The sequence below is a fragment of the Vombatus ursinus genome, unplaced genomic scaffold (assembly GCF_900497805.2).
Source record: "Vombatus ursinus unplaced genomic scaffold, bare-nosed wombat genome assembly UNPS02014803.1, whole genome shotgun sequence".
In the NCBI taxonomy this organism is placed as follows: Eukaryota; Metazoa; Chordata; class Mammalia; order Diprotodontia; family Vombatidae; genus Vombatus; species Vombatus ursinus.
The window spans coordinates 586,031-606,464 of record NW_020954581.1 but is presented as its reverse complement, the minus strand read 5'-3'; the positions used below and the strand labels follow the sequence as shown (position 1 = coordinate 606,464).

General features: G+C 36.5%; 1 protein-coding gene across 1 annotated transcript in view; it reads right to left on the bottom strand.

Moving 5' to 3' along the window:
• COL24A1 (collagen type XXIV alpha 1 chain) overlaps positions 1-20,434 on the bottom strand; it is a 369,727-nt gene that overhangs the window by 71,630 nt on the left and 277,663 nt on the right. The window contains exons 39-46 of the mRNA XM_027873950.1: positions 19,084-19,137; positions 17,348-17,455; positions 12,873-12,926; positions 12,554-12,607; positions 10,739-10,795; positions 6,380-6,433; positions 551-604; positions 394-447 (exon numbers count right to left, since the gene is read on the bottom strand). Of these exons, the coding sequence (XP_027729751.1) occupies positions 394-447; positions 551-604; positions 6,380-6,433; positions 10,739-10,795; positions 12,554-12,607; positions 12,873-12,926; positions 17,348-17,455; positions 19,084-19,137 (489 nt within the window). The remainder of the gene's footprint in view (positions 1-393; positions 448-550; positions 605-6,379; positions 6,434-10,738; positions 10,796-12,553; positions 12,608-12,872; positions 12,927-17,347; positions 17,456-19,083; positions 19,138-20,434) is intronic.

The window sequence follows — 20,434 nt, the reverse complement described above, 5'->3', positions numbered from 1 at the left end:
CACTATTTTTGTCATCTAAAGGATACTGCATGATTGGTAGATGAATGTTTTTTCACTATGCTTATTAGTTATTTTGGTCTTTGTTGGTCCATTTGACTGAACTCTTAATGAAAACGTCATTATTCCAGTTGAATAAGTTGGAAGTGGCTTTAAGAAAGTTAGTTTGCTTTATAGATTAGGGATCATAGGCTCTATGGTCAAGGAAAATCTAGTTTTCAGCACAAAATGGTAGAAAAGAAATTATGTTTTGGCCTAACTGTTGACTCACACACAATTCAGTTATTTTTAATGATTTTTGAATGGCAAATGATTGTTTAAAACCTATTCCTCACCCCTTTCCCCACAAAAGAAAAAAAGACAAATTTGAAATCACCTTCGATGGATTTCACTTACTTCAGATCCTCTGTCTCCTTTAAGTCCTGGTTCACCCATTTCACCTGGTTCACCCTTTGTCAGGAACCAAAACAAAAAACACGCATGAAAAGGAGTTCTTAGAAATTATCTTTTTAAAAGAAATGCCAAAAACATAACAAGTGTTGTTAAAACTTACTGGGGCCCCTTGTTGCCCAATGGCTCCTCTTGGTCCTGGCACACCCATATGACCCTTGGAATAGAGAATAGGATGATATTTTAGTGAATTTGGGGGGAGAGCAGCAATAGTATCATGGAAAGAACACTGTACTGGGAGTTGGAGGTTTGGGTTCTCATCCTACCACTAGCCAACTGTGACTTTTTGCAAATCAACTGTTGCTTTTGTGTACCTCAGTTTCCCCAGTTGGAGTACGGTGTGGTTGAACTAAATGGCCTCTAAAGTTCCTTTCAGTTTATGAATTATGATTTTATGAATAGGGTTCCTTCACTAGAATATTAGCAATGTATCAAGACTTCTTGAAGGCTAGCACAGGGAAGCATAAATTCTGGCAGCCTCCCAAGCAGTTCTGGTGATAGGTCGTCATGGGATAATCATCTGAGAGGGAGTTACCGAGGCAGATTACTAGAAAGTTAGATATCGTGAATTTTCTGGCTAATGTAACTTGTGAAACTTCTACCGAGGCAAAAAAAGGGTTGCAATATATATTATTATGCAAGGTACCCACAATGAAAAAAAATCATAGAAGAACTGAAGTTGAGGCATTGAAGAATAGACAAGTACTACTTAAGCTAACAGGGAGATGTTACAAAATTCAATTTAATTACCACAAAGATAATGATCATCAGAAGTATTAAAGAGCATAATGACTAATGCTATGATGAAGGGTGGATATGGTCTTCTTTTTTCCTCCACATTCCTCTACGACCTCTACCAAAAGAAGGTAACAAAGAATATGAGAAGGAACCCATTTTTCCAAACCTATTCCCACAGTGGGGGTGTAGCAAGGCCTCCAACCTGACGTGCCAAAGACATAGATGTTTGGATAGTGAATTTGCTGCATTGAAGAATGGGAGCAATTACTGTGCACAATGTTTAGAAATAACAAATTACTTCGACATTCAGGAATCTGCCATCATCCTGTTTCTCATAAGAAGGAATGCCAAGTTGCCACGTTTCCTTTTCAAAATGTGTAAACAGAAAGAAGCCGGCATCCAAGAGGAATAAATCAGGTAAGATTTGTGCAGCAAATATTTCACAAATGGGCACTCCCCAGTACCCTCTTCCACTGTCCTTGTCACTTCAGATTCCTTTTTTCTCACTTCTCAGGTCCAAAAAGATAATTGATTTTTTTGGGGGGGAAAGTTTTTGGATTTGTTTCTTCTCTCTGGGCCAAGGGAAGAATGAACAGAATACATAGGGATAAGTTTTGGATATTCTCATTAGAAGGCTTGACTTTTTTGCTTTCTGGGAAGCAAATATGTGCTTCTGACACCAAATTCCAACTCTATGATAAAGAACTCACTTCAGTGCCTAAAATGCAAAGAAGGAAATTTCAGTGTGAAAAGCCAGTTGGGATATGGTTTTACTAAAGATGGTTAGCTGCACATGCTTCTGATGGAAGGAAGAAAGAAGAATGTTCAAGGAAGAAAGAAGAATGTTCAGAACATAAAAGAATCAATTCAAACAAGAGGAGTTTCTGAAGTCCTGATCTCAAACTTTCCCTAGAGAGAAGCAGAGAAACATTCAAAGCTGTTGAAACTCAAGCCTGTGAGCTCTAATCATGCCTCTGTGTAAGAATGCACACTAAAGTAATGTAACTTTTGGTTAAAGCAGTGTGATCTACATAAGAATATCTTAAGTAAGAGAAAATTGGGGGGTGTTAAGGCTAAGTGTATAATTGTGATCTATACTCAGTAAAGCATCCATGTCTACCCTGGCTGTGTGACATTCATGAAGCCTTTCCAGACTGATGAGAAATTTATTTCTCAGCCTGCTCAGGATAGGCAGGGATGTTTTACTGAGTATTGATCTCAATTATACACTTAGCCTTGACCCCCCATTTCTCTCTTACTTAAAAGATTCTTATGTGTTCACAGCTTTGACCAAAAGCTATAGATCCTTTACTGTGCATTCTTACATTGGTTTTAAATTTGCATTTATATCTCCCTGTCCCAGTAAGATACAATCTCCTGGAGTACTGGTATCCTTTTGTTTGTAGGGAAATAGTGTGGTATAAAGCAAAAGACAGAACACTCACCAGAAATCAGTATGTTTGAATCTTGTCTGTTACCCTGGGTGAATCACTTAACACTTTGGGCCCCACTATCTTCATCAGCAAAATAATGGGCTTGGACTCAATGACTTTGGGGTCCCTTCCAGCTCTAAATCTAGGATTTTCAAAATTAGCATAATACTTTGCATGTGGTAGATAGTTAATAAATAATTACAGAATTAAATGGCAGAATATCCTAAACCTAAATAAGCTATAAACTCCTAGATGGAAGGGGCTAAATCTATGTAATTTTCTTTATGCTATAGAAAATAACATGCCAGATACAGTGAGGCACACAGTTAAGGAGCAAAATCCAGCCCCTGTGGGTCTCCATTTCTTTATATCCAAAACAGAAGACTAATATTTCTTAGAGGATGGTTGTCATAGTTGTTTAAGTTGTTTTCAGTTGTGTCTGCCTCTTCATGAACACTTTTGGGATTTTCTTGGCAAAGACACTGGAGTAATTTGCCATTTACTTCCCCAGCTCATTTTACAGGTGAGGAAACTGAGGCAAACAGGGTTAAGTGACTTGCCCAGGGTCATACAGCTAGGTAGTGTTTGAGGTCAGATTTGAATTCAGGTCTTTCTGACTCCAGGACTGGTGCTCTATCTACTGTAGCACCACCTAGCTGCCCCTATCGTGGTTGACAAACACAAGGAACAATAACCAAAAAACCCAAATACTTTTCAAAAAGAAACATAAATAATATTTGCATTATCCATCATTTTGAATCATCCATGCTACTGCTCCTACTAGTAATATGGCTAATTGTAAGTTGACTGTGATTATAAATCACAAACAAATTTAGAAGTTTTTTTTTTTTTTTAAGTCTGATGATAATAAGAGTAATCAGGCTCATTTTGGGGAAATCAGTTAACACATAATGTCCAAAGAGAAAACTAAACATCTTGGAAGACTACCCACAAAAGTCTGGAGGCTATGGTGGGATAATACAATAGTCAACGAAGTTTGTTTTTTCTCATATGAATCTCAGTTGTATTTTGTAAAACTTGGCTAGGCGGGGCTGGGCATGCTTCATGACTTTCAAATGTCAGAACAATAAAATCAGCAGGTTGGCTGGCCTTGGTTAGCTGACTGCTTAAAGTGGAGCCATCAGTAAACAGAATGAAATGTGCTCCAGAACCAAATGGGAGGGAATGAGGAAAGAAGAGAAGACGGGATCTGTTGATTAAACAAGTTTGTGAAACACATGAATGCAGCCAATGTTGAAACCCCATCAGGAGAGAAATGGAAGGAGGAATGCAGAAGTAGCAAGGAGAGGACATAATGTGAGCCCAGTGGAAACATTCTTCACTTGGTAGGTCCTACTGAAGAATGCCAGATTGTCTGGAGTCTGAGAAGTAATGGGATCTGGTTTTAGCTAGCCGATTATAGGTGAAATGAAGCCTTTCATCTCACATTAAGGTAGTAAACTCTTCATTTGGCAGTCAATACATTGATTTAGTTTTACTTTGGCCATATTTTATTTTAACTGGCAGAGAACAAAGAAGGATATTACTAAAAGTGGATTTCCTACTGTACATATTGGGAAGTTATGCACAGAAAAGACTAAGATGGAGTCATATGGGCTCTAAAATATACTGTAAGCAATTGGTGTCTTGCCACATAGAAAAAAACAACTTCAGAAGAAGCTCTTGGGCTTTCTTGCATTAAAATAATATCAGCTGATATAAATGACATATAAAACAAATTAACATTCTTTTTTTTCATTCTTGACCGGTCTTCCCTAAAAAGTTTAATCACAAACTGGCTTTTAAAATTTTTTTTATATTTTATTATCAGAACAGAAATTGGAGTTCTTTAGAACTGCCTTAAATTTGTACTTTGAATAGGGTGAAAAATTTATTTTTCAGAAAAGAAATTACAATAAGGATTTGACATTTTTCTGTCTTAAGAAAACCCAAATATCAATAATCTGTATCCATCAACCAGTGTGGTTAAGCTGAGTTTTACTTTCAAATATGTTTACTGAAATTTTGCTGTGGGAAAAAGGTCAAATGAATCAATTCCTCCTGTCAACAAGATATTCAGTCAAGCAAGGCTTGGTCCTAAGCACTGTGGAAGAGTAAAAGAAGAATGAGACACAGTTCTTATCTTGAAATGTACATGACTATTTAGGGACACGACATGTACACAATGAAAAGATAAGGAAAGAAATAAAGATGGAGAAACTGAGGATAAATATAAAAGTGTAGCATGGTCCGTAAGAAAAGTATCAAGGTTGGCAACAATGATAAAAGATGTGAAAAGTCAATATTTGAGGAACTGTGATAAGGTAATAATCCTAAAACACTATTAATGTATTGGAGCTATAAATTAGTCCAAAAAAATCTGGAAAAGAATTTGAAAATATGTGAGAAAACTCTCTAGACATTTTATTCACTATTCATCCTCTTATATCTAGGAATCTTATTCCTAGGAATGTACTTCAAGGAGGTCAAAGACAGAAAGGCCCCAAACACAGCAGAATAATCAAAATCATACTTTTGCGGCAGCAAAAACTGAAAACAATACAGACAACCCAATGATTGAGGAATGGCTGAACAAATTTTGGTATATGCACACAATGGAATAAAATGCCATAAGAAATGGTTAATAGGAAGTGTTTAGAGAAACATGTGAATGGATGGGACAAGAAAGCAGATCTATTAGAAGAATATACATGACTCCAATAATGTAAAAGTATCCCAAACTAAAAAAGAACTGATCTCAAATTCAATGTTATAAATATTTGTTTAATTTAATTGGTTGATCCCAGAGGACAGATTATGAAATATCCTTCTCTCCACATGGTAAGGAGATGAAAGACTTTGGGTGTGGAATCTTGCATATGCTGTCAGATGTGGACATGGTGCCAGTTTTGCTTAACTGTTTTCTTTGGTTCAAGGCCAGGTTCCATTGAGGGAAGGAGTCTATTGGGAAAATAACTGTGGTGAAAGGAAAAAGTAACATGCTCATAAGAAGTACAACATAAGTTGAGGCTACCAATGACTGCTAAGGACAGCACAAAGAGATGTTTTAGATGTTCAGGGAGCAGGAGAAATAAGAGGGTGGGACTACTCTTCAGGGAGAAGAGGATGAAGAATGAAGAGAAGAAAGGCTTCTTTACTTTTACATTTTCCCTGCCAAGGAATATTTTATTTTGACTGGGAAGCACAGAACCAAAATGGTTAATAGTTGAAAGTCTATACCTCTCCTTCCTTCGTGAGCCACAATTTTTGGACTAGTCACCTGCACTACTTTCACTCACTCTTATCCCTTCACCTCTTGCAATTCGACTTTCAACCTCATCATTCAATTGAAATTGTCCAAAATTCTCAGTAGTTTCTTAATGGACAAATCTAGTCTTTTCTGAGGCTTAATCCTTCCCTACATATCTGCTATTTAATAATAAAAATGATGATGATGATGATGATAAATAGCAATTACATAGCACTTTTAAGGTTTGTAAAACATTTTACAAATATGATCTCATTTTATCCTCACCAAAGTACCAATGCCTTTTGTTTTTACCTCAACAATTTCTTGATACACATCTTTGTAACAAAAGATAACATCAAGTAAAAGACTTGCATCTAATGTTGTATGAAGTGTACTCATAGTCCACCATGTCTTTACCAAAATGGGAAATCACTTGCAATTTTAAACCAAGTAAAGCCAAGGTCATATCTTTATAAAGTTTGAAAGGAGACATTTGTCCTGTAGTTATTACCTTATAGCCTTCAGCTCCGGATTCTCCTCTTTCTCCTTGTTTGCCTATTGGACCCTATAGAGACCACACACATACAGAATGAGTTTTACAGCCGAACTCAAATATTCTTGAACTCATTTGATATACTTTGCATAGCTTTTTCTTTTGCCAAAAATATGAAGAAACACATAAGCCAAATGTTGAATAGTTTTTTGATCCCGCTCAATACTGAGGACCTATAGGAATAGATGGGTTTCAATGAGACCAAGCAAGATCCAACTGTGGGAAGCAAGAAATTTACACAAAGACTAAAGGAAGAACAGGCTTGTGGAATGATTGGCCTGGGAAAAAACTCTAGGAAATGAAGCTCAACTAAATAGCCTGCATTTGTCAGATGAGTCAATTGTCTGACCTTGGAAGCATATGTATGTTTTTTATAAATGACATCACAGTAATTGGAAAGGAAACAAACAGAATTTTGTTAAATGACTAATAGCGAAATCTATTAGCTCCTCATGACTTTATTAAGGGCCTTTAAAGGGTATATTGCAGTTAATTTTTCTTTGTCATTCTTACCCAGAAATTCATTTGTTTACTCTTAAATTTACGGGAAATTCTATAGACAAACACCAATCCTAAACCCTCCGGGCAGAAACCACTAAGCAAACACTGTGCTTATAAAAATGTTTCAAACATTCCTTTGGGAGCACATATACCTTTAATATTACAAGCTGTCCTCATAATTTGCTATAAAATTTACTTAAATGTCTGTTTAGCTATGTTAGTATTTATTGGCTACTTCAGTTGGGCGCTGATACTCAAGTTGAAACCAGATGTCAAAACACAACTCATACTTGAAACTAAGTTGATATTTTCTAAACTCACTAAACTGTGAAGATAGTCATCAGATACCATGGATGGTCTTGAGTCAGGAATTACATCTACCTCTTAACAGACCTCTTGGTAATACTGCTACTAGGAATCAAGATGACAACCTGATTTAAATGTTAGTTATTATTGAAGAGAATTATCATATTTCTAGGGATATAATTTGATCTTCGGTCTACCTGAATTTAAGTAATAACAAGTAGCATTTTTAATACTCCATTTGTTTTTTTTTAACCAGTTTTATTCAGATGAGAGTTTTTGAGAAGTCGGAACATATTTAATAGACAAATCAAAAAATGTATCAGTTAGTTATATATAAAAGGAAAGAAACACTGAATTTAGAGTCAGAGCGCCTGGATTTGAATCTGTATTCTGTTACTAACTACTAAGTGACCTTATTAACCTTTCTGGGACTCAGTTTTCGTACACATTAAATGGGTTTGATTAGATGACATTAAAGATCCCTCTAAATCCTATGCTCTTTCTCATGGAAAGAGTGGATTTGATTATAGGCCATATGGTGAAACCCTACTGGAGCAAGAAGCTCCTTTATAAGATACCTGCCAAGTGACCATCCAGTCTGTGCCTGAATATCTCTAGTGAGGGGAACCTGCTTTCTTATGAAGCAGTCTCTTCCACTTTGTCATTTTCCTCCCAAATTATTGTCCTTCCTTTCTTAAGGATTTCATTATCTTTTCCTCTCCCACCTAACCTCTGACCTTATACTCAGGGACTTTGATATATATGTTGATGTTCCCTCAACATTTTGGACTTCCAGTTCATCAGCATCTTCAAATCTTATAATCTATGCCTTGATTCTACATGAGCTACTGGAATGGTCATCACTTTTACGTCATCATAATTTACAACTACTACCTACATGGTCTAGAACTCTGAAACTCCTCTCTCTGTTCATTAATCCCCTACCCTTCTTTCTATTTTTCTGCCTCACTCCTCCTAAACTTATCACTTCTTCTCATTGTGACCTCTCTTCTATTCCTCTCTCTTTTCCCACTCCATTCTTCGATTGGCCTCACTTGGATCCCTTTAACACTTTTGATCCTATGATTGACCAGTTTGACTCGATATTATGCTTGATTCTTAAATTTCTTGCTTTTTTGTCATATCACAAGTTACATCGTGTCAAGCTGTAGCACTAGGTTACCTCTACCGTTCACCTTTTTCACTCCTACTGATATGTTGCTGAATGCTGTTAAAGAGTCATCCAACCATGCTTAAGAAATATTTGTTGGATTGAACAGAATTGGGAAGTTTGTCCTGATATTGAGCCTTAATTTGGCTTTTGAAAGTTGTAGCCTTTGCTCCTAGTTCTGTCCTTCAGTCCAAATGGAACAAGTCTGATCCCTTGTCCACATGACAGTCCTTCAAATACATGAAGACATTTCCAAGTCTTTTTTCCTTCAGGCTAAATGTTCCTAATTCCTTTAACTAATCCTCATATACCTAGATTTTGAGTCACATCAACTGCAAGAGAAGATCATACTTGCATTATCTAATTCATGGGCCAATGCCCATTCATGCCAATGAGAGAGAAATGCTCTGTAAACCCGTAAGTGCTTACTATGTACCAGGCACTGTACTGAGTGCTAAGGACACAAAAACAGCCCTTGCTTTCAAGGAGCTTACAGTCTCCCCAGGGAAGACAATATATACCTTCATGGGCGTCTACAAGATCAATCCAAAGCAGACACATGGTAACCTTGGATGGGAAGGCACTAGCAATCACACCCATTAATTGTACCAACTGGGTGGGGGGATTGGGGAAGGTGGGGAGGTAGGAAGTGACTTCTGTAGAAGTGGTACGTGACTGGAGTTTTAAAGAAAACCAGGAATTCCAAGAAGTAGAGGTGAGGAAGACATTCCAGGAATGAGAGATCACCAGCAAAAGGGAACAATGAGAGAAGAGGGGGAATCACGTCTGAGGCATGGGAAGTAGGCTGATATAGTTGAACTTCAGAGCGTGAGAAGGGGAGTAATGTGGCAGAAGATTAGAGAAGGAGGAACGGGACAATTAGTGAAATGCTTTCAATGCAAATAGAGGAGTTTATATTTAATTTCAGAGGTAATTGAGAACCACTGAAGTTTATAGAACAAGGGGTGCCATGGTCAGACCTATGCTTTAGGAAAATCACTTTGGTGACCATGTGGAGGATGGAACAGAGTGGGGAGAGATTTGAGGGATGGAGATAAACTAGGAAGTTATTGCAGTAAGCTGGAAATAGCTACATAAATGTGGGCTACTGTTATTCAATCAGTCTTTAAACTGCCTACAGGGAAGACTATATGGAAACGTCTTGGTTCCATAAAGTCTCGGTTCTTGAAAAGTACCATGGTACCATGAAAAGTGAACTGTCTTTGGAACCAGCAAGCCAGGTTTCAAATTCTGTCCTGATAACTTACTACCCATGTGACCCTGGGTAAGTCCATTTAACTTCCCCAGGGCCTCAGTTTCCTAATCTGCAAAATGTGAAGGTTGGGTTGGGTTAAATGGCCATTAAGGTCCCTTCCACCTGTAAACCTATGATTCCAGACAGTGGTCAGAAGGGGTCTGGCCCTGTTTTGCCACTGGGTGGGTAGAAAATCATAAGGAAATCATAGGGGAGACTTTTGAGAACTCTCAAAAAATTTTCAATTTGATAATTATGAAATATTTCTCAAAATTTTCATGTTTTCTAAAATAAGCCTCTTCCTTGATAACCTCCATTAAAGTAGTTCTATTAAACCTCCATTAAAGTGGAATATCATTGTGATGTTTTTGTCATGTTAGATAACTATCCATTTTTGTGGACATGTTTTCCAAATAAATTTAAATTGGCATCTTTTGTTTTTACATTGTCTAAATTTCACCCTGTATCTTCCCTTCAAATTTATCCTTTAGTAAAAAACCTTTAATATTACTCATAATGATAATGATAATAATAAGTGTCTGATGACACAAAGGGGAGGAGGGAAGAAAAAAAGAAACTTACATGACAATTTTATTATACGGTTAAAAAGATACATAATAGATTTGCAGTTTCATGTGCACTGTTCATCTTTTTATTATACTGTTATAGAAATATTCATTTTATTACATAAATTAAAAAAAGAAATAATTTTTGAAAACGAAATTAAAAAATTAAAAAAAAACAAGATGGTTGGAAAAAAATAATTAGCACGTATAAAGCGCTTTTTAAGGTATACAAAACAACCCTACCAGTTAAGTACTATTATCATTCCCATTTTACAGATGAGGAAATGGAGGCTGAGAAAGATTAAGTGACTTGCCCAGGGTCACACAGCTAGTAAGTGTCTGAGGGAGGATTTGAATTCAGTTCTTCCAAGATCCAGGCTCTATCCTCTGTACTACTTAGCTTCCTCATTATGATCAATCCATGATGTATAAAGCTAAGAAATTAAGGCACTATCAAAAGGTGGGAGGAATCTTATTTTATTCTGAAACATGAAAACAGGAGTTAGAAAAAGACCTACTGGTTCACCTAGGGGCCCCGGTGGTCCTAGAACTTTGTTATCTTCTCCTGGATAACCCTAAAATGAAAAATGACATGAAAGATGAAAACAATTCACCCACCCTTTCACAACTCCAAAAAAAAAGAGCCCCAACACCCAAGAAAGTTTAATCATTTGGATATTAAATCCTAGGCATGATATCGCTTGGTTTTGTCTTTAAAGCAAAATTCTCCACAAAGCAAAGAAGTACATACTATTTTGTATGGAAACTCAATGTGCATATGTTTCATATTTAAAATGCTGCTCTGAGTCAATTACATAGAAAGCAACATGGTAATATTGAGAGTCAAGTGTAAGATTTCCCATGACATCAGCCTCTGTTGTAGCTATTCCTAAGCCACCAGAAATCCTTGATATGCATGTACCATAATTAGTCATAAATCATCATTCCACCTGTAAAGATGTCAAGTATCATAACTGTGTTGTATCTCATCTCTACTAGCTTGAATGTTCAAGGTGTGCAAAGGCCTTATCTATCCTCCATAGCTTCTACACAAAAGGCACTTAACAGGTGTTTGTTGAATGAATGTTTACTTGTGGAAATTAATTTGAAAGGGATATTAACGGACCTAGAAGAGATTAGGACATGTCCCTGCTTCTACAAATTGGAGGACATAGGATAGGGCTAGAGACTGGAACTGTGATCTCATTACTGGGAAGACATTTCCTCTACCAATCCAGGTTGGCACCATCTCTGTAGGTCCTGGATCATGAAACCAGAAGGTGTCAGAAGTGGGACTTGGGCCTCCTGATTAGATTCTAAACCAGCTCCTTATATCTTATGTCCTGCGGCTTCTCAGGCACCCTAAAACCATGATAATTGTTTTCCATCTGCAAAATGATGAGGGTAGACTAGATAACTTTTAAGATCCCTTCTGGTTCTAGGTTCTAAGAAATAATAATTGCCCTTTCAAAAATAGAATTAACACTAAGATGAATATATTATTTAAAAATTTTTGTAAGTTGCTTTTTTTGTTAAGGCTGAGAATCCCGGGAGAAGACGTAGCTTTGCGGGGAAGATTCTTCATTCTTGTTCTTCATTATTTGAACAGTCCTCAATCATCAATTATCTCCTCCTATGTTCCTCCCCTCCCCACCCCCATACCATGTCATCGTTCGTAGTATGGTTGTAGTGAGATCTGGCTTCTAAGGGTGTCTGTGTCAGTGTCAAATAGTTACCGTGTGAGTGAAGTTGAGTGGGGGGACAAAGGAAGGTTAGAATGGTTGTTTTAAGTATGCAGTGGGTGTTTAATATAGTGGACTGGATTTAAGGAATGAAGAGGGGCGTCCCTGAATGGGGACTCTTTTAACTGATTCCATTTTGGATATGTGAGGAGTAGGTCCAGGTAGGGGAAGGCAACCCCTGCCTGTGTAGCTGGACCCAGGCTCCTGATGCCGATTTCCAAGGATTAATACCAGCATTGGGAAAGCAATGAGGCAAGAGCCCTAGCAGGTGCAGATATAGGATTGGCACATTTCTAAAACACCCTTGGTTTCAGTACAAGAAAAGAGAAGGGAAGCACCATTGAACCCAGAGTCTGGATGTGAACGATAATTAGTGGAATATGAGAAGTGGGGAGAGTGTATGTTAACGGTTATGTCATTTTCCTTTGAAATTTTTGGTTCTTTCCCAGTATGAATATAATTTCTTATTTAATTTTTTGAGGAAGTTTCTGATTTTCTTGTGGTGAGTGGGGGTGTGGGGATCCATAAATTCTATGTTTTACCCTTAAACATTTAAAGGATAATAATGAGACAAAAACCCGGTGAACCCACCTTTTCTCCTTTAGGTCCTGGCAACCCAGGAGGTCCTGGTTGACCTTGATGGCCCTAAGAAAAAGAAAACCACTGAACAGGAAATAGCATACTTTGCTTCCGAGTGCTTTGTTTGACTCAGTTTCATGCATATGTCATTAGACCTTACATTCTTCCATGATAGAGAAGGGATTTGCTGTGCAGGGTGGTGGGGTTTCATATGTCATTAGAGTTTACCAGGGGGATTTCATATGCATGTTCCCCTTGGGGATGCCATTTTTCAAACACAGACATGTACTTGTAAACAGATAGACTCATGTTTCATAATGGAAATCCTTACTGCATATCCTGGAATTCCTGGTTCCCCTTCAGGTCCCATTAATCCTAAATTTCCCTATAAAACAAAGTGAAAAATCAATGATAGTAAGTATAGCCAACTCCATAAATTTTCTAAATGTCATTCTTCTAATGGTTCTTTACAGATGTGTGTGTGTGTGTGTGTGTGTGTGTGTGTGTGTGGTTTGCAATATCTAATTTGAATGGTGAAAGCAAAACATAATAATTTATTCTTACTTTGGCTCAAACTATTCTTCTGTACTGGAAAAGTGAAAAAATATGCTTTTGGTTTTCTTCTTATATGTGCATTAGTATCCTTAATCATATTAGCAGGAATGCTGTCAGTTGTGGGATTTCTATGGTGCCCAAGAGAAAACTTAGAAAAAAATTTTTTTAGGTCTAAGTTGGTGGTAGGCATGTGCGTAGCACTACTAAGCATATTTATTAAAAGAGAGGGCTTCTCTTGGGGTGGTGGTAGCTTAGTGGCTATTGATATATGTGAAAAAAAAAGCATGAACAAAGCATTTTTTAAAATGTAAAGAAAACAAAAAAGTGCAGGAGATAAGTATACATAGTACAGTTTTGTGATTACCCTGTTAAAATATTCATGCACACACTTAAAGACAAACTGTACATAACAGAAGTTAAGTTTCTTATATTACTTCTTTTTTGTATGTTGGAATACTTGTTTTTGTTAATCTCTGTTAAGTTCAAGTGAAAAAGGAAATTTAATATAACAAAAGGTTAACAATTTGGAATGTAAAGATTGTCAATTTTTGCCCCCATGAGTTTTAATTGTATTTAAAGATAAAGAAAACAAGCCTCCTAAGAGTGTGTCTAAATACTGACATATCTGGCTGAATTTCTGATCAATTTTGTTCATGTAGGGGCGAGTAGACATTCCTTCATGGTGGCTGATTTAAGTGAAGACAAATCACTGAATCTCAAAGTTGGAAGAGCTTTTAGAAGTCATCTGTTCCAATTTAATTCAATCCAACCAGCATTTGCTAAGTACCTACTATATGCAAAGCACTGTGCTAGTTCAATCCTGTGCATGCATTAAAGGCTACTCTCCTACTGGAAGTACTGCTTGGGCAACTGGCGAAATACTATTTTGCATTGTTTTTTTTTTTTTTTAGGAGTTTTAAATTGCCAAATTACTCTTGTATTGATGACCTTATTTGATTCTTACAACAGCTCTACTGAGATGTGGGTGAGACAAGTATGATTATCACCATTTTACAAAGGAGCAAACCAAGATTCAGAACCTTTAAGGACTTGCCCAAGTTTATGGAATTTGTCAATTTTGAAACCAGACACTAGAACCTAGGGACCTTGACTTCTAGTCCAGGGTAATGGACTAGACGGCATTGTCTCATTGCATTATGGTGCCCTAAAACTTCACCAGCAGAGCATCCAACTGAGAATTATTCAGTTAGGATCCAATTCTGATCTGAGATATACAAGTAGAAACATTTTATGAAATAAGTTCTTTCTTCATTTATGGGAAATCAGGCACATATGACAAGCATTCGATTTAACTGTTTAATTCCAAACATTATTGACATGAAATTTCCAAAGAACTATAAGAAAAAGAAGATTTTTTTAGAAGTCACTTTATGGAGTTAAAGTTCTTAGAGGTTGTCAAGTAATTCTAAACATTTTGTTCCTCAAAATAAGTGACAGTGGAGGAAGGAAAGAGAAACGAGGAAAGTGATGGTATTTTCCTCATAAATTTAGCAGTGCATTTTTATAGATAAAGCAAAACCACAAGTATTATAAAGTAAGAGCAAAAATATATACTCTTCTTTTCATACGGTATATATTATTCTGACCTATGAGGAAAAAGTGAAGGAGCTAATATATTTACTAATTTACTAATGTAAGTTTACATGAAGAAAGTGTATATCTCAGGATTACAGATTTAGGTCTTTAAGGGTCCTTAGAAACCATGGAGTCCAATGAGAAAACAGGCTCAGAAAGGTTAAGTGATTTGCCCATGGTCACATAGCTGATAAATGTCTAAAGCAAAATTTCAACTGAAGTGTTCCTGATTCTACTGTATCATTTAGCTACCTTTAGGGTTGACATCCATGTGGTAAGTGACGAGAACACTCCATAACAGATCAGAACACTTGGGTTACATCCTTGGCTCCATTGTGTGATAACTATGTGACTTTGGGCAATTAAATGACTCTTTCTAAGCCTTGGTTTCCTCATTTCTAAAAAAAGAGGGTTTGGACTCTTTAGATGAACTTTAAGGTCCCTTGCAGCTCTAACATTCTCTATACAAGGCATAATTATAAATTAATAGGACTAACACAAAAAGTATCATCATATTTAAAAAGGTATGTTGTTGTTCCAAGTTACCTGTCACCTTGGAAGGTTGTACACATGGAAAACTAATGACTTTTGGGGCTTCTCTTTGTAAAAATGTGTTCAGAGCCAGTGTGCAAACTTTTTGACCTTAGAATAATACTTCTTTTTTCTTTATACTCAAAATGGTGCTAATGAACTTGATCTGCCTTTGAATTCAACAGACTTGGCACCCGGTAATGTTTGGCTATGTCTAAGTAAAAATCAGCCTTAAAGAATGAACATATGCCATCACTGACTGCAGTCCAAAACATGAGGTACAGACTTTAAAGGCAATCTCAAAAGAGCTCCAAAATGATTTTGAGTAAAGATAGACTGAAATATTAGTAAAGCTTTATTGAAATGGATATATGTGTGTATACATATATTTGTAAGTGTATAAATATCAAATATCTCTCTCCACATATTCTTATGCTTACACATATCCATACTAAGAGATTCCTTTGAAGGAGACAATGCTTTTTTAAAAGCATAAGTGTGGGATGTTTGTTTTTAAAAATCACTCACATTACTCCCCAGTTGGACTAAACATCAAGAGGCATTGGCAACTTAGAGAGATAAAATGACTGAAAATCAAGAGTAATCAGATGGAATTAAGGAACCCAAATTTAAGATGAAACTCAGCAAATCTTCTGATGGTAAGTAGTGTGTTATAATGACACACTATAGGATTTGGAGTCAAACGATCTGGGTTTGAGTCTTGGTTCCTCTACTTCGTATCTGAATGACTTCTAGCAAGTCACTTTACCTGTCTTGGCTTTTCTTACATGTGGAGGTCAGGTGGTGTGGCGGGAAGAGGGTGGGGAGGAGAATAGTGGCTAGATGGTTTCTAAGGGCTTTCTACTAGACTGGGTTGCCTCACTTCATTATGGCACCCTGAAACTTTACCAGCAGAGCATTAGACTGATAGTAATTCAGTTAGGATGCAATTCTGATCTGAGATACATAAGGAGAAACGCTTCATAAGATTCATTCTTTCTTAATTTATGGGAAATTAGATGTGGCTTCTGTGAATGACAAGCATTAGATTTAACTGTTCATTTTCAAACATTATCAACTCGGTATTTAAAGAGAATCCTAAGATAGAGAAACATTTTTTAGAAGTCTCTTTATAGAACTAAAGGTACTTAGCTCTCAATACCATAAGAAGTGCTGCATTACGCAACGCTCTCCAAATAATTTAGTGAAAGGTGTAATATTTATGCCATTTAAATGAAAACTAAATAAAACATTGCAATCCTTTTTAGGAAGTTTCTGAAACAGACAGAAGACTTAGTAAAATCTCATTGAGATTTTTTTTTATTCTTTTCAACCACACTGTGATTTCTGGAGTTCACCCAAATGTCTTGGCAATATTATTTTCATTGGGGGCAGCTAGCTGGTACAGTGAATAGAGCACCAGCCCTGGAGTCAGGAGGACTTGAGTTCAAATCTGGCCTCAGACATATAACACTCACTAGGCTGTGTGACTCTGGGCAAGTCACTTAACCCGAATTGCCCTCACCAAAAAAATAATAATTATTTTTATTATTGTCTGTATTAAATATTGTGATGGGTTTGAATAAAGTGTGCTATACCTCTTTTTATCCTAAAGGAGATTCATGAAAAAGATGAGTGATGAGTTTGCATTCTTGGGAAAATTTATCATCTCATTGAATAAAATAACCAGGGGATAATACAGATGTTGGCAAATGCTGATGTCAATTGCACATTATTTTCATAGCAACTTGTCTTCAATGACAACATAATTTTCTATAGATACTTCATTCCAGAGAATGGCTTTCAGTGGTAGGCAGGTAAATGTACCTGCTTAGGTTGTGAACTGCAATCTGCTCATGTTTGACCTTACTTCATAATTTATTTCTTGTTTTAGTTTTAGGGACTTTTTTCATCAATTCTTCGCATCTAGAAACCACTAAACCATGCAAGTATTGTGGAATGTTCACAAAGCTCCCTGTACCATAGAGGCGGAATATTTTCAATGGAAAGGCTGCCATCCCTGTAAAGTCCATCAAGGGATGAAGCTTGAGGGAGACAGATGCACGTTTTCTTTTCCACTTGTGGTTACAGATACATAGACCTGGAAAATAAACAAGTACTAACCGCAGGACCTCTGGTTCCTCTGGCACCTTTAGGACCAATTTCCCCAATTTGGCCGGGAGCACCTCTGCTTCCAATTTCTCCTGCTGGTCCCAGTTGTCCTTTTTCTCCCTGTTTGTATCATTAGAGATTGAAAAAGAGAAAGAACAAATTCATATTTTATAAAAGTAATGGTTTTGACCATATAAATGATCCCAGAAGAATTCTCAAAATAGAAACTTTGCTTTAACTTTGTATTACATTTTAAAAAATTCTTTGAAGGGTGCAGTGAAAACTCATTTTGGTAAAACAAGCCAGGAATGTCTACTGGTCATTTTTGAATTAACCCTTTTTTTTTTTAAAGGAAAATCTTTGCTTTAGGAAAGTTGAACCCATCAGTTATTGAAATCTACTTAATGCAAAGAGGACCAAGGATCTCCAATTGTGTGTTCTCAGGCTCATCTGTTATTGGGTGAGATGAAGCAGAATAGCATGATGAAGGCTTCTACTGACTACTTTCTAAAAGCATGTAACATGTAATTTTAAACCTCTTGGAAATCTACCTTCTGTTTTCCATAATACTGACTGATCTGGCCTTAAAATGGGTCTGTTCTTAGACACACATAAATGTCATTATTCACTTTCTGGAAAATGAAACGGATGCAAAGGAAATCTAAACTTTAGCCACAGCCAGAAAGGAAATGTACAGTATCCGTGATCCATTTTGGACACTGATGAAATTTTATTGTCTTTTCCCAGGAGTTTAGTCTTCAGTAACGAAGTTATCCTACTTGATTTCTAGTTCTTAACGCTGACTTTAGACCCAATGGTTATAGATGGTGAAAAGAGAGCCCGTGGCTGATATTATTTTCATGTCCCATAACAGTGATGGAGATTTGTTTCATTTTTTTTTTTCATTTCTCCATTCCAACAAACATTATGTGACAGATGGACTAGATGTATGTTGGCAGAAATACTACAATTCAGTCTTTTAAAAACTGGACATATGGTACAGGCTAAAGTTAAATATAACATATTTCTAGGATGGACATGGTCCAGTAACAGATTTATAAAAAACATGTCTCTATATTAATCAAAAGTCTAAAACTCTCAATTCTACTCTGAGATGAATTTTCCATTGCAGCACACTATAATAATTAAACAAGCACATCCACTTTTCTTACCAGGAAAACATCACATGGGTTTGCAATAGAAAGAACACTTGACTTTCAGCACATTTTGGTAAAGAACACAGTTAATCCTTAACCTTACAACTTGAGGCCAGTGAAATAATGGAGAATGAAAATCGACAGATAATTTAAAGATAATTTAAATCAACATAATTCTCTCACTAAGTCCTCTCCTAGAACCATTAACATGTAGCAAAATCAACTTGACTTGATTTTCACTCATTTCTTTTGTTGCTTAGAACCTGTCAGTTCAAAAGAGGAATCAAAAGAAGGTCAGCAGTGAGAAGGAGCTGGACCAAAGGGTCAGGATCACCCACAAATTTTAAAAGGAATGGCTGTATAGTCCAATTGAAATTAAGGCTTTGTTTATCCAAGTGTATACTTTCCATCTGAACTTTTGCTCTAGAGAGAGTTCTTAACTAATGAATGTTCTTGGACCAAGAGTCAGAAAACTCTCTTTGTAGCATAGCTACAGAAAATGGCACCATCTTGTGGAACTTTGGACTTGTCAAAATAGGAAGAAGACAAAGAAAATTTGGAGGAAGAGTGCATATAAAGGTAAGATATTACCTTTTTTCCTGGGCGACCCCTTTGACCTAGATTTCCAACAGCTCCTTCTGGTCCCTGGTTATTTACGAAGGAAGAAGAAACAGAGGATTAAGAAAAAGGCTACATGAAGTTTTTGCATAGCTTATTATATTAGAAAGTCCCTGTGAGGTGTTCACATTTCAATGAAAATTGGAAACTTTTCAACAATATAATCCTTGAAAAAGTTACAAGAACAATTTAAACAGCATAAAGAGTGGAGGATTAAGAGTCATAGATTAAAAAATGATCCTGGTAGAAGCGATGATACTATCTTTAGCTTGGGGAGAAAATAAATTTTGTTTTTAGGAAACACATTTTAACTAGTGAGAGTGGGATTTAATTCAATTGAGGACAATCCAATTTAACTCAACATCTTCATTGAGCACCTACTATATACTCAGTACAGATATGCTCAGATTACCAAAGACTTATTATTCCTGGCCTTTGCTGTCAAATACCTTAAAAATCTCACTAGAAATTTAAATTCTTTTCCACAGACGTTTATAGGTAGGGGAATCAACTGACTTTATTTTCACTTGGATTGAAATCTCATTGTAGTATTGGGACTTAAGGTACAGGTTTGAACATTAATAGTTCAGTTATGTCTGACTCTTTGTGATTGTATGGACCACAGCACACCAAATATTATCCACGGAGTTTTCTTGGCAAAGATTTTGGAGTGGTTTGCTATTTCCATCTCCAGTAGATTAAAGCAAACAGAGATTAAGTGACTTGTCCTGGGTCATACAGCTAGTAGCTGAGGTCACACTTGAACTCAGGGCCTCCTGATTCCAGGCCCAGCTCTCTATTCACTGAACCTCCCACTCAGATATTAAGTATTTAAGGTCCTCTACAGTCTGGTTCACATTTGCCTTTCTACCTTATTATGCATTTTTTTACTATTATGTTATTGATTTTTTATTATGTTATTGATATTATTATATTATTGATTTTCAAGAACTCTACATTTCAGCTAAACTGGACTATCAGCTCCACCTCTCATCTCCATGCTTGCACGCAAGGTTTCCCAATGCCTGAGAAGCCTTCTTTTCTCATCTCTTCCTCTCAGAAACCTTATCTTCCTTCAAGGTTCAGCTCAAGCTCAAGCTTCCAGTCTTTGGTGAAGCCTTGTCTGCTTTTCCATAGTTGTTAGGGCACCCTCTCCTTCCTTAAGTTTTCCTTGTACTATATTTATCTTTGTATATATTGGATCTTCCCAGTAGACTGTAACCTCTTAGAAGACAGGTAGTTTCATTTCTGTTATTGTATTCTTAATCCTTAGTAAGTGGTCTTGCCATAGTAGGCATTAAATAAATGGTTGTTGAATTGAATT